The following is a 14365-nucleotide window of genomic DNA, read 5'->3' as shown; positions in this document are numbered from 1 at the left end:
AAAAATAAAATAAAAAGTCTCCTTTTCAAGGTCAGAATTCTGTGGATAAGGAAAAAAGCTCATACCCATAACCAGATTTAGCTGCAGATTAAGCCCTGTCAAAAGTCCCTTGAAAGCAGTGCTCAGATAGACTGCACCTCTCTTAAGGCCAACATAGGGCAACTCCTTATTCAGAACTGCTGCTGTGCTTGTGTGCGCCCCACCTTAGGCTGAGGGGGACCATGGTCGCACAGTCAGCAGCCAGAGTCACGGTCCACTTCGCACTTAACATCTAAGTTTGTACAGACACACACACACACACTTTGCACTTCACACACACACAGACACACACACATTGCACTTCACACACACACTTTGCACTACACACACACGCGCGCGCGCACACACACACACACACACACACACACACACACACACTCGCCTCCACCCCCAGGTCAGGAGACCGCAAGCCCAGCAGCGGGGCAGGGCTGGGCCGCCCTGAGTCAGCTGGCGGCGCGCGCACCGCGTGACCCGCGGCCACGTGACCCGCGCGGGCCCAGCCGCCAATGCTGTAACCTTCGCAGCCGCGGGAAGCGTGCGTGTAAGTGGGTACGTTCCAGCCGGAGCCCCCGACCCCCGGACCTGGGTCACTGGCGGGCCGAGGGGCAGCGCGAGCGCAGTCTGGGAGGGGGACGGATGGCAAGCCACCTGCCCTCCTGCCGCAGGCTTATCTGTATCCCTTGGTACTTTGGGGGAAACTAAGGACCCAGGAAGCACCCTCCCTCCTCTGCAGGACTCGCCGCCTCCTCCTCTAGTGCCCCAAGGTGACCCCGTGGCACCTCTGGTAGCGAAGGGAGCTCGAGGCAGAGAACCCGGCCTGGGTGAGGATGAGGATGTGGGCAGGAACGGGCCCTGCTGCTAGGTGACTCCATGCTGTGTGGTTCCAGTGCCCTATCGTGAGATCGAGGAGGCACTGACCCACTCCGTTTACGCAGGAAGAAACGGGTCCAGAAAATTCTGGGGCGTTGGGTGGTCCTCCCCAGCCAAGGATGGCCCCACAATACCGCCTCCTGGTGGTCAGTGGAGGCACCCGGCCTAGGCTGTTGCCAGGCTAGAGAGACTCTGCCCCCCTCCCCGGCCTTCTCTGCCCCCTGCCCTTCCCTTAATTCAGCCTGTTATCTCCACGCTGCAGGACGAGATGAAGCTCATTATCCTGGACCACTATTCCCAGGCCAGCGAGTGGGCGGCCAAGTACATTAGGAACCGCATCATCCAGTTTAACCCAGGGCCTGACAAGTACTTCACCTTGGGGCTCCCCACCGGTATGCTGTGGGAAAGGGGGTGGTGTGCCGAGGGGCGGACAGAGGTCGCTGGAGCCCTTTAAAGGGGTCAGGATCATGGGCTCACTTAGCCCAGAGACTTTAAAAGATGGATTAAAATACTGTTGCCCTGGTGTCCTCCCCGTAGAGAAGAAAGGCACCGGGCTTCCTATATGGGTTGCTTTAGTGGCTGCCTATTCCTGCAAAATCCTGGAACAGAAGGAGTCTTGGTGAGGCAGTGTTAGTCCTGAGAAAAACCAATTCCACGACTAATTAAAGCAAGCCTTATTAAGAGGTGCACCAGGAACTAGCCAGCCAGCTGCTTCTGGAACCCAAAGTGGGGATTTCAGAAGGCAACATTGGAAGTAAGGAAGACAAGGCTTCTGTAGATCTCAGGGATAGGGATTCTAGATTAGGGGTGGGGACTTAGGCGGGGTGATGGGAACAGAATATAACAGGTGGTCAAAGCAAGGAAATCACAAATGGTAGGTATAACAAGGCCGTAGGGGGTCGTATAACCTTTTGAAACAAATGTAGGGTCTCGAGATGGTTACAGACAACTTTTTGAAACAAAGACACGATTACCGTTCCTGGGACAGGCAGCGCAAAGCCATTTGTAGTTAAGGTTACAGGTGGGGTATAGCCCAATCCTTGAGAAACAGAGGTTTTATCATAAACATGAATGAAGCTAGTTCATCTTTACTATAAGATGGCTTTTAAGCCTAGGATAGAAGCAGGCTGGTTCCTTAGCAGTAGTGGCATCCTAACTCAACCCTGGTGCCCTGAGATGTTCATTTTATGGGGTTAATTTCTGTTCTCTGCATGTAGGGGGTACTAGCTAAGTACTGGTCATGGGAGAATTGAGAAGTTAGTCATTCAAATAATTTTCCATAAAACTTAACTGATTATAAAACCCAATGTCTTCTGAAAAAACAGTGTTACCTTTACAGGGAGGTACTTTGGTCCAGTGCCTCAAAAAAGTATCCTAAGTATTTCTTTCCCAAGTGGGGATATTGGTCATCGTGGTTTTGTCTGACCCATCCACAAGAAAGAGGCCTTCAGACTTTTGCAGTAAATAATATAGCAGCAAATGTTTCAGGCTTCAATATTATAGCTCCTTATTCTGCCGCTGTAGATAGGAAAACAGCCACAGACAATATGCACACGAATGTGTAGCTCCATCAATAAAACTTTATCTGTAGACACTGATGTAATTTTTATATGTCATGAAATAGTCTTTTGATTTTTAAAAACTATATTAAAAGTTTAAGACCATTCTTGGGACTGGGGAGATGGCTCGTCAGTTAAGAGTACCGCTGTCTTGCAGAGGACCCTAGTTCAGTTCCCGGCACCCATATTAGTATGCTCACGACCCTCTGTAACTCCAGCTCCAGGAGCTGCAGGGCCTCTTTAGGAGTCTGTAGCTGCCTGCACTCACACATACATGTAATTGAGAGGGAAACTTTTGTTTTTTTTGTTTCTTGAGGCAGGGTCTCACTAGGTAGCCTTGGCTGGCTTGGAGCTGGCTATGTAGACCAGACTGGTCTCAAACTCAGAGAGATCCACCGACCTCTCTCCCTAGTGCTGGGATTAAAGGTGCGCTACCATGCCTGGCAAGTAAGTACTTTTAGCTGCTGAGCCTCCTCTCCATCTCCACTCAGTAGATGAGTCTTTGAGGGCCTGCTGTAAGCCAGGCAGTTAAGGTTCTAGGGATAAAGCAACAACACTAAAAATAAAAAAAAAAAAAAAAAGAACATAAATTCCTACTTCCCAAAGCTTAAATTATAGTGGTGAGAGAGAGAGGGTAAACAAGTTAATTAGCAAAATGTAGAGTATTTTAGGAGGGAACAGAAGAGAAAGGCTGCACAGGAGAAGGCTGGGGAGCGTGCTTAGTGGGGAGCTGTGTCAGATGTGGGGGCACAGAAGGCCTCTGGGAAAGTCCGAAGAAGTGAGTTAGCCATGAAGTTGCTTGAAGGAAGAGCACGGCCAGTAGAAAGGACTGGGTGTAAAGGCCCTGAGGTGAAGCCTTGGGCTTGGGCAGTCTCTGTGAGATTAGTTATTATGGGGCAGAAAGGAGACGTTCGTGGATTTTGGAAAGGAGTGATGATCTCGGCTGGGTGAGGTTGAGGTTTTCCTTTCTATATCTTTTTAGTTTAATTTTTTTTCAAATATTTAAAAGAATTGAAATCAGCAGTATGGTATCATTTGCCTAGAATCACCAATTAATATTGTAGTACATTTTACTTTTTTCTCTGGTTCTTGTTCTCTGTCTACCCTTATAAAATTTGTTGTTGGAGTCGCGTGACAGTCAGTTCCAGACACCGTGACCCTTTACCCTAAATCTTGCGGGCCTTACCTCCCAGGAATGAGGACAGTTGTTGATAGCCCTAAGGCCCAGTCTGCACAGCATTCTGCAGTATCCTCTAATACACAGCCTGTGTTCAGAACCTTTCCTCGGGAGTCTACATGAGTTTTTATTCTTCTCCTTGTCTGTAGGCCTGGTTAGGGACTAATCTTGTGCTTCAAGCCTCCTGTTGGCCACATCCTCATCTCGGAAAAGTTAGTTTTTGGTTAACCCAGTATCCAATCAGGGTTCTTGTATGTTTGTTCTTTTTTCTTCCATGTAGCTGGGGATGGGGCCCATCTCTGCACCATGCCCTCAGCTCGGCTCTTCCGTCTTTTACCCTCTTGTGGTCCTGTCTTTTGTTTGCTTACCTGTTCATGAGACTCAACCAGGACTTTGCTATTGTTCTTATAAGTCTTCCCCGAACTCTGAAGCACAGCTTACATCTCTGCTGTGTCTCCATTTCTGCATAGTGGTCTCTCTCTTCTAGGGTAGTTGCCTCTGTCTTCTCATTGTTGATGTTTGTAGAACATCACATCAGGAATCGAGTCTGGCAGTCACTCAGATACTGGCTAGTGACCCCTTTAGCTGACGGAGACCCTCACCGTCCTGACTCCTGGAATATAACAGTCTAAAGGGCGTTAGACACCAGCTCACAGTAGACGGATGGTAGGTGGGGCTGGAGCATAGGGGGGGACTGCAGATCTGACGTTCCTAATGCTTCTTGCAGGGAGCACCCCACTTGGCTGCTACCAGAAGCTGATCGAGTACTATAAGAATGGAGACCTTTCCTTTAAATACGTGAAAACCTTCAACATGGATGAGTATGTGGGTGAGTGTCCTTCATGTTCTTCCCTGCGCTAGGGGTATCATGTTCCTCTCACGGACTCAGCTTGGAGAGAGAGGAATGTCTTGGAGGTGATTGTCTCCGGCAGCTTGGCTTTACCCGGCTGTATGATGGGACTCACCTTAGTAGTCAGGGTAACAGAGGCCATGATTGATGCAGAGGCTTACTGTGCATAGCAGACATTTTAGCAAATACTTAGTAACTATGAAGGTGCCTTCCCCCTGCTTGGTTCCCCACTCCCTGCCATTTCTCTTTGGACACCTGCAGATGAGATTCTGGAGTCCAGGCTCTGTGTGTGTCCTGTTTGCTCACATGTGTCCTTCAGCTCCTTTCTGACCCCTAGGTGGAGGCTGAGACTTGTGCCTTTGGTCTTCTGTCCTCACCTCCTGCTACCCTGTGGTTTCATTTTAAAGGTTAAAAAACAAACAAGCAAACAAATAGAAACCTGATAAAATAAACATTAACCATCTTCAAAACTGGGGGTTTGAAATAGCCCAACTACTGGGTTAGGGAAAGGGTGGGTAAGGCAGGGGGTTGAGTTAGCCTAGAGAACTGAGGGCAGCCTGGGAAACACAAGCATTTCTGGCTGAAAAGCACAAAACCAAGGCTGGAGGGGTGGCTCAGTGGTGAGGAACACATACGGGCTTTAATTCCAGCACTAGGAAGGCAGAAGTAGTAGGATCTCCGTGAGTTTAAGGTCAGCCTGTTCTGCACAGCAAGATCCACATAGCCAGGGTGACACAGAGAGACCCTGTCTCAGTCCCACTCCCTGCTAGAGAAGGAACGTATACTGCCCTTGCAGAGAACCCAAGTTCAGTTCCCAGCACCCACATCAGGTGGCTCTCAACCTCCTGTAACTCCAGCTCCACAGGATCTAACACTTTCTTCTGCCTCCATGAGCACTACACCCGTACCCCCGCCCCAGCCGCCAGACACCTTTTTCTTGAGCACGTGTTAATGTTGAGTTCACCACATTCACACCACTGTGACCCCTCAGCAGAACGCTCACCCTGCAGAGCTGAGACTTCCTGTCAAACTGCTCCCCAGTTTTCCTTCTCTCGAGGTGCTGGAAACCACTGTGTTTGCTCTGTTCCCCAGAACCTGACTTCTCCAGGCACCCCATGTAAGTCAGGTCACGGATACGTTTGGCTGTTTGTGCCTGGCTTCTTCACATAGCATTCATTCAATCATTTATGGTATGGACCAGATGGTTTTTGTTTCCCCTTTTGTTTTTTTGTTTTTTTTTTTTCTTAAATAGGATCCTGCTGTGTAGCCCAAATTGGCCTGGAACGTGTGATCTTCCCACTTTTCCTCTCGAGTGCTAGGGTTACAAGTGTGCCCTGCTGTGCTCAGCAATTTATTTATTTCGTCTTAAAGACTAAATGTATTTTGAAAATTACATCTAGGGTGTGTGTGTGTATATCAGAGGATTGCTTGCTGGAGTTCGTTATGTCCTTCCACCATGTGACGTGGGTCCTGGAGATCAGGCCATCAGCTTGGTGGCAAGCACCTTTACCTGCTGAGCCATCTTGCCACCTGTACTTTTTGTTTTTGTTTGTTTGTTTTGAGACAGGATCTCACTATATGACCTGGTTTTCCTGGAACCCATTCTATAGATCTGGCTGATCTCAAACTCAAAGATCCACCTGCCTCTGCTTCCCCAGAATTGGGATTAAAGGCTTTTGCCACTAACTCTTGGCCAGCCCTACTTGTAAATATGTTTTGAGACAAATTTTCCTTTGATTTTGGCATAGCTGAGGATTGAGCCCAGCACCTGAGGTATGCATGGCAAGTGTTCTGCCCCTGATGAACATTCTCGGTCTCTGATTTAAAACGTTTCAAGTGTTTTGCCACAGGGTCTCACTATGCAGCCTTGGCTGACTTAGAATTTACTGTGTAGATAGATCACACTGGCCTTGAACTCCTAGAGATCCTCCCCCTGCCTTTGTCTGGTATTAAAGTCGTGACTTTAAATAATCTTCACATTGAGATTATTTTTAAACTCCTTTCAGTTTTGAGAAGCTCTCTTATTCTCTTCAATCACTTAATGTTCAAGTTGAAGTTCAGACTTAGTGGGAAATAATAGAAGCAGGGGTAGGATAGAAGGTTCAGGGTAAGGATGTGGTTGCATCCATTACCCATGGACTCGGTCTTCCCACCCAGGTGGACAAGCCACCTCCAGCTGCACAGTGTTCCTAGACTCCAGCTTGTGATCATTCCCTTATGAAAAGGTGATGATGACTGTGTGCCCCTCTCCAACCCCAAGCTGGTGCAAAGGCTCAAACTGAGGCTCTCACACACGCTGTGCAAATGCTCTACCATTGCGCTACAGTGGGGATCAGAATGAGATCTCCCAGTTCTCAGCCCACCCCCACCAGTGTGCAGTTACCGCCCAGCCCAGCCAGTCCTACGTGGCTGGGGTCAGTTGGGTAGTCTCCTAGTTGACTCCCAGTGTGATCTCCTAGCGTGGTCCTTGGGAGGAGGGCTCGGGCTCACCCCTGGCCTGATCGAGGATCCCCTGACCCCACAGGTCTGCCTCGAGAGCACCCGGAGAGCTACCACTCCTTCATGTGGAATAATTTCTTCAAGCACATTGACATCCACCCTGAAAACACCCACATCCTGGATGGGAACGCAGCTGACCTGCAGGCCGAGTGTGCTGCTTTTGAGGAGAAGATCCAGGCTGCAGGCGGGATCGAACTCTTTGTTGGGGGTGAGCACAGCTCAGAGAGAGGCTCTGTCTTTAGGAAAGAAGAGAAAGGAAAACCAGCGGAGGGGAGGGCAGGAGTTTGCAGGTCCTGCTTGCTTACAAAGTCAGCCATCCTGGTTTGCTGGACTCTGGCTCCGGGCCAGAGGAAGGGAGAATTAGCACTTCCCCAGTCTGGAGTGCCAGGGAAGCATTTTACACAATTCTAGCTGAGGGTGGAGGCAAGTTCCCAGAGTCTGTGCCTCAGGTAGAGGCGGTGGGAGGGAGGTCACAGCTTGAGGTAGACCTGACTTAGGGCACAGATGAGAGAAGAAATGTAGCTTTCCAAGATTTCAAAGAGAAGGGGTGACTGTCGTTTTTGAAGTTCTCAGTCTCTGGTACTCATGGCTGCTCTACCGTCTCGACAGGCATCGGCCCGGATGGACACATTGCTTTCAACGAGCCGGGCTCCAGTCTAGTGTCCAGGACCCGTGTGAAGACCCTGGCCATGGACACCATCCTGGCCAATGCTAGATTCTTTGATGGCGATCTTGCCAAGGTGCCCACCATGGCCCTAACAGTGGGCGTAGGCACTGTGATGGACGCTAGAGAGGTAAGGGTTCAAGGCCTGTCTGCCAGTCTTCGCTAAGGCTTAATTTATTGTTAATTTCAAGCTATACAGGCACCAAGTATATATTTTTATTAACTAACTTTTCATAAATAAAGCTAAAATCCCAACTGGCCTTGACACCGCTTCTCTTCTGCCTTTGGAGATAAGGTCATGCCTGGGGTGAGGGCAATCGTCTGAGCATTTTGTTGATGCCTTGGGGACCAGAGACTGGGCCAGCTGTCTCTGCTACTGTACCTCTTTTATACAGCTGTGGGCAGAAGCTTCCAGCACCACTAGCGGAGAACCAAGACTTTTACCTGCCTGGGTACTGACCAGACGCTTTTGGTCCCTGTGGTTGGTCACTGTTTGAAAGGACTCCGCTTCTGCAGCCCAAGGATGCTGTGTCTGTAGCCCAGTGCTTGAAGGCGATAAATGCCGTTAAATTGATTAGAACATTTTAGACTGAATTTAGTGACTTTTTTCTCTTAGAAAATCACATATTTTAATTTTATTTTTGTGTTCCAGTTTCCTTACTGCGTTTGAATTATACTTTATCGTATTTTTATCTTTTTTTTAAATGTTTATTTATTTATTATGTATACAGTGTTCTGCCTGTGTGTATGCCTGCAGGTCAGAAGAGGGCACTAGATCTCATTACAGATGGTTGTGAGCCACCTGTGGTTGCTGGGAATTGAACTCAGGATCATTAGAAAAGCAGACAGTGCTCTTAACCACTGAGCCATCTCTCCAGCACCCTCATATTTTTCAAAATCGTCTCTTTCCTTTTTTGAGAAATGGTTTCTTTGTGTAGTTCTGGCTGTCCTGGAACTCATTCTGTAGACCAGGCTGGCCTTGAACTCACAGAGATCCACCTGCCTCTGCCTCCTGAATGCTGAGATTAATGGTGTGCAACATCACCACCTCAAAATGATATTTCTCATTGTGAGTATCTGCATGTGCCTGTATATGTGTGTATGCAATTGCAGTCACAGCACTCTCATGGAGCTCGTGGGACAACTTTTCTGAGTCAGTTCTCTCCTTCCGCCACCTGGGACCCGGGGACAGACAGACCTGAGGTTGTCAGGCGAGGCTGCAGGCACCTTTACTTACTGAGCCGTTCACTGGCTCGTGTTTGAATTTTAGAAGCACTTCCTTTTTCTTTCCTAGGTATTACACTCTGTGGGAAATAGCTGTAGATCACTTTCCAATGTCTTTGCTCAAGTCGGTGAGAAAGCTTTTAAATCAGTGGAAAAGTAAGCTTTGGTGAATTAAGGTACCTGGACTTCCGCTGGGTGGCCTGAGGCAGTCCCTCTGGGTCTGCTTGCCTCTCGGAAGCACAAGGGTTTGGCGGCTAGGCACTCCAGAGCCGGCTTCCGACTTGGATAATGGACCAAGGGCGGGATGTATGTTAGGGTTTTTAGAACTAAGTCGCCTCCTGTGCCCCTGTGTTCAGTTCTATAAGAAGGGAGCAGTAGTAGCGCACACCTTAAATCCCAGCACTGGGGAGGCAGGGGCAGACACATCTCTTGAGTTCAAGGCCAGCCTGGTCAATGGAGCGAGTTCTGTGCCAGCCAGAGCTGTGCATAGTGAGACCCTGTCTTAAATTTTTCATAAGAAGGAAAGGAGCAGTGATCGTGTTGGTCACTCCATGGTGGGGGTGGAGGACTTCAGATGAAAGGGGTCTGCAGAGCTGAGTTCTTTAGGTTGCCTTTCAGCTCGTGTGTCCTTGGTCTCTTAGCTCTGGAGTGCCACCGCGTCCTTGCTGTCTGTAAACAGAAAACCCCACACCGAGTCACATGAGCACCCCCAGTGATCTGAACTGGAAAGGGCAGATACAGGGGCAACCTTTGTGGGGGTCGACCTCGGGCCCACAGATAACTCCCATCAGGGCTCCCCAAGCTGCCCGTCCCATCACTGGCCTGTCTTCTGGTCCCCAGGTGATGATCCTCATCACAGGTGCACACAAGGCTTTTGCTCTGTACAAGGCCATCGAGGAGGGCGTGAATCATATGTGGACTGTGTCCGCCTTCCAGCAGCATCCCCGCACCGTGTTTGTGTGTGACGAGGATGCCACCTTGGAGCTGAAAGTCAAGACCGTCAAGTATTTCAAAGGTGAGGCTCTGACAGTGGAGAAAGCCCTGGGCAGGCTTGAATGGGAGGGAGGGAGAGAGGAGGGAGGCGGGTGGATCTATCTGGCTTTCATTCTGGGTTTTATTTGCTTTGCTTTATTTATTTGAGTCAGGGTCTCACTGTGTAGCTCTGGCTGACCTAGCTTTGTAGACCAGGCTGGTCTTGAACTCCCAGGGATCTGTCTACCTCTGAGTGCTGGGATTAAAGGATGCACCACCATACCCAGCGTCTGTTTAATTTTTAGTTTTCAGACAGAGACTAACTTTATAGCTTCCAAGTTGTAATCCTGCCTCAGCCTCCTGAGTGCTGGAATTAGAGGCATGACCACCACACCCAGCTTACTCTGGGCATTTTAATCAGCACTTATGTTTTTAATGTGTGTGTGTGTGTGGTGGGGGGTATGTGTGAATTCTGGGGATCGAACTTAGAGGTGAGGCTTGTGCAGCAAGCACCTTTACCCACTGAACTGTCTTGCTGGCCCACCACCTACGATCTCAATAATAATCAAACCCTACAGTTCCACTGTGTCTAGAGATCGTGACTGAGGAGACAAGGAGATATAGTCACAGACCATAGGACTGCAGTAACCTCACAAGCTGTGGAGCCTCAGGTTTCCTCCGCCAGGCATCATACGGGCATTCCTCCTGTAGCTGGGGCACTAGACCAGCTATCTAGGGATCCGTGTTTCCTTTGTTTCGGGATGCCTGCTAGGACAGCTGTAGCTTTTCTAGAGCGCCTGCCCAGCAATCGGAAAACCCTAGTTGTAAGCAAACTTACGTGACATTCCTCACCCATTAAGCAGCTAAATTAGAATTTGCCCTTTGCTAAAAAGATTAATCTTTAACAGCCCACTCCCACCCTGGTAGGGCTGACACAGCTGTGAGCTCTGTCACTCCACAGAACCAACTGTGTTTAGTGTTTGGAGGTCACAGAGATCAAGGTCCTCTTGGGACCACTGGAGCCTCTCTGTGTTCCTCTTGACAGTTGTAACATTGGCCTCTGCCTGCATTGAATATTGTTTGCTTTCAATTTGTTACAGGTTTAATGCTTGTTCATAACAAGTTGGTGGACCCCCTGTACAGTATCAAGGAGAAGGAAATTCAGAAAAACCAGACCACTAAGAAGCCATATAGCGACTAGCCTGTACCAACTCACCGAGTACCTCAGAGGAACAGGCAGGTCTCTCTGGAACTTGTAAGAGAGTAGAATTACTTCGCTTCAGTTCCCTACGGTCGCTGCAGACCCGTGGCTAGGCACATACTGGCTGGGGAGTTTAGCTATGGGGAACATTGTTTATACCTTCTTTTTCAGTCCTGGGGTTTGAACCTAGGGCCTGGCATATGCCAGGTAAGTGTTCTACTAACTTAGCTGTGTCCCCAACCTTCTGCGCCTTTTCGTGATTTATTTTTGTAAAATAGAGATGATTTCCATCATTGACTCATTATACCCAAGTGAGGGCTCTCACCTCTTCATCCCTACACACATGGCCAACACACTCCCGTCGAGAAGCCCTGACTGTATGTGTGCTTGCTCTTGAGTGGGCTTGTGCACTTTGGAGTCTTGAGAGTCCCTCTTCCACAGGTTTGCTCATTGAGAACCTTTGTTCTGAAGAACACACTTGCAGAACCTGAATTGTGCACAAGGAAGCACCTTTCCTGTAGGAACCAAGTCCCTTAGGGAGAAGCTTATCCCTTGCTCCCATTGCCGGGATCTTCTCTTCTTGCTATCAACAGCTAGCCTTTCTGTAAACAGACTTTCTGGGTAGATTTGGACATGGGGTGAGGGGCTAAGGTGGCTTTCATAGATAAACTCAGAGTTTCCAAAGTCCAGCCATGTCTTGTTCTCCCTCAAAGTTCCAACACGAGAAAGGTGGAAGCCCTTTTCCCATCAGAGCTGTTTTTCTCGAAGGATTCTTATACACTCCCTAGTAAGGAGGTCCACTCGGGTGGTAGACATGCCCATGATTTCAGTGTTGTTTACCCAAGATGGAGAGCCGGCACCCGCACATATGTGCTCTCCTGCTTCCTCAGAGCTGAGCGACAAGATTACACACAGGCTCCTCACTTACACCACCTGTGATCCCCCCCACCTCTCAGGCTTGCGAGGTGTCCTCAGATGGTCTCAGCATCAGAAATACAACCCTTGCCTACTTGTCCTTCAAGCCCCCTTTCCAGGCTCCTCTGCTCCCCCTGTGTTTATATTCTCCAGCCTCCGTGGAGTGGTCACTGCCTCCTGCTTTGTCTTTGTACCTGTTGAAGCAACAGCTGCCTATTCCCAGGACAGGTTTTGAGGTCCTGGCAGCCCCTCTAGAATCCAGGGACAGGTTTTGAGGTCCTGGCACCCCTCTGGAAGCACTGTGTTTAGTACCAGCATTTTGTCTCGTTTTTATATGTGACCATGCTGTCATTCTTTGCTAAGATAATGGATCAGTAGACTTTACAATGTGATATTTTCTATTAAATCTAATATTTTCAAATAAGATGTGTCATTTGTGAATTTTGACATTCTCCCGAGCTATTCTTCCATTGTTGTGAAGAGACACCACAGCCAAGGCAACTTACAGAAGAGCATGAACTGGGCACTTGCTCACAGTTTCAGAGGGTCAGCTCGTGGCAGCAGGCAGGCGTGATGCTGGAGCAGCAGCTGAGAACTTACATCTTATCTGCAAGATGGAGGCAAACAAGGAGAGAAACTAGGCCTGGTGCCGGCTTCTGAAACCTCAAAGCCCATCCCCAGTGACACGCCTCCAATAAGGCCACACCTCCTTTCTAAACAAACAGTCTACCAACTGGGAACCACAGCGTTCAAATATATGAGCCTATGGTGGCCATTCTTACTCAGACCGAACCCAGAGTGCAGAAAGTTATCTTCTGAGGATGTATTTGGGCAACCCCTGTAAACATGGTGTTGAGAGGGAAGAGGAGAGTGTGGGTCATAGCCCGTCGTCTGCAGCCCGGCTCTTTTTTCTTGTGCTGTCTGGATGCTGCACACAGGACAGGCTCTGCTCACAGTGCCTACATTTGGAGACCCTGAACGATTAACAGAATGGTACTAAGACAATGGGAAGCTTTTGCCGGGAGCCGGTGTTTATTGTAGCCTGAGGTTGGCATAAACTGAAAAAGCAAAATGAGTTTAGTGCTTTGGGAAGAGTAAGCTACCACTGAACCCCAATCTCCACCAGAGGAGTAACTAAAAGTCAGTTACAAACAAACAAACAAAAAACTGCTTTCACCACAAAATGCGACCCCTGGTCTAACCAGCTACTGTTTTTGTTATCTGTTTCTTGAGTCAGTCTTGCTATTTCACCCAGACTGAACCAAGCTGAGTAGCTGTTGTGTCAACCCACCCAGGTGTGATCAGGGCCAGCGCCTCTATTTTTAATGACATAGTAACTGCTGCCACCTGCTGTCTATGTTCCTAACAATTCTGGGCAGCTGTGACTTCCAGGCAAATTTTTGACATTCATTTTCAAAGCAAGTAGCATACAAATAACATTAAGGTTCTCATCTAATTACTCTTAGCAGAAACATACATATATTAAGAGATTTATGTTAACTAGAACCTTCTACTACTAAAAATGACCCGACTTAAGCTGGGCATGGTGGTACACTCCTTTGATCCCAGCACTTGGGAGGCAGAGGCAGTCAGATCTCTGAGTTAGAGGTAGCCCTGGTCTAAAGTTCAGGTCAGCCAGGGATACGTAGAGAGACTCTGTCTCCAAAACAAAGCGAAACAAGACAAAAAAACAAACAAATGAACAAACAAACAGGAAAAAGGGAAGACAGAAAGGAAGAGGAGAAGGAAGAAGAAAAGAAAAAAGCCAACCCTACTGACCATGATCAGTAGCTCTAGTTAGGCAGATGGAGGCTTTTCCACTTGCAGTCTTTCAACACAGGAAAAGATGAGCCACTGGTCCAGCTGACCGGCCGGCTGGCCCTTCCACACCAATTCAGGACCCACATGGGTTGACAGTCCCCACCCACCCGGGTATTCTCTGTCCAGTGTTTAAATGTTTTTCCTTTCTTCAGAGAACTGAGCAGGGAAAACAACATGGGGTATAAAGGGACTTGAATACCTTTGCTCTGTGGTTTGGGGTGAATTCCCACTGTTTTTGAGACAGGGCCTCGAGTTGCCAGACTGGCCTTGACCTCTGATCTCCCAGTCTTGCCTCCCCCAGTGCTGAGCTTATAAGCATGTGTATCATGCTTTCTTTGCAGCTTATCTATGAATCTAAAATTAAGTTTTTTCTTAAAAACAGCTTAAACAAGACCTTCGCGCTGACTGGACCGGAGGCCCGTCAGTCACCAATCAGTGCTTGCGCCCATAGTCACTACAGCGAACAAGTACATGATGGTGAGGTAGGAAACAGAAAAACGGAGCAATATGCTAGAGAGGCATGGAACTGGAGGCGGTGATGGGAGACAGAGGGCTGAGGTCTACACATTGTCAT

The 14365-nt window shown here is 48.6% G+C and overlaps 1 protein-coding gene across 3 annotated transcripts; it reads left to right on the top strand.

The window, feature by feature from the left end:
• The first annotated feature begins 445 nt into the window (after positions 1–445).
• On the top strand, positions 446–12394 carry Gnpda1 (glucosamine-6-phosphate deaminase 1). 3 transcript variants are annotated; one of them, XM_050127977.1, is made up of 7 exons: positions 446–580; positions 1172–1301; positions 4373–4474; positions 7020–7202; positions 7604–7788; positions 9723–9897; positions 10955–12394. In XM_050127977.1, exons 2-7 carry the CDS (start codon positions 1178–1180, stop codon positions 11053–11055), a joined length of 870 nt encoding a protein of 289 aa, XP_049983934.1. In that variant the 5' UTR covers positions 446–580; positions 1172–1177; the 3' UTR covers positions 11056–12394. The 3 variants fall into 3 exon arrangements, with proteins under 3 accessions (XP_049983934.1, XP_049983936.1, XP_049983935.1); XM_050127979.1 differs by having other exon boundaries at positions 505–588; XM_050127978.1 differs by lacking the exon at positions 446–580 and adding an exon at positions 597–860.
• Positions 12395–14365: the final 1971 nt, after the last annotated feature.

The sequence above is a fragment of the Alexandromys fortis genome, unplaced genomic scaffold (genome assembly GCF_014885135.2).
Source record: "Alexandromys fortis isolate MF-2015 unplaced genomic scaffold, M_Fortis_MF-2015_v1.1 scaffold_283, whole genome shotgun sequence".
Taxonomy (NCBI): domain Eukaryota; kingdom Metazoa; phylum Chordata; class Mammalia; order Rodentia; family Cricetidae; genus Alexandromys; species Alexandromys fortis.
Note: the sequence above shows the minus strand (reverse complement) of the source record. Positions and strands in the feature narration are given on the sequence as shown.

Excerpts from the sequence above, each read along its gene's own strand:
- Gnpda1 (XM_050127977.1), top strand. The coding sequence starts at position 1,178 with ATGAAGCTCATTATCCTGGACCACTATTCCCAGGCCAGCGAGTGGGCG. Across the intron at positions 7,203-7,603 it reads GATCGAACTCTTTGTTGGGG|GCATCGGCCCGGATGGACAC; the intron begins GTGAGCACAGCT and ends CCGTCTCGACAG. Across the intron at positions 7,789-9,722 it reads CTGTGATGGACGCTAGAGAG|GTGATGATCCTCATCACAGG; the intron begins GTAAGGGTTCAA and ends TCTGGTCCCCAG.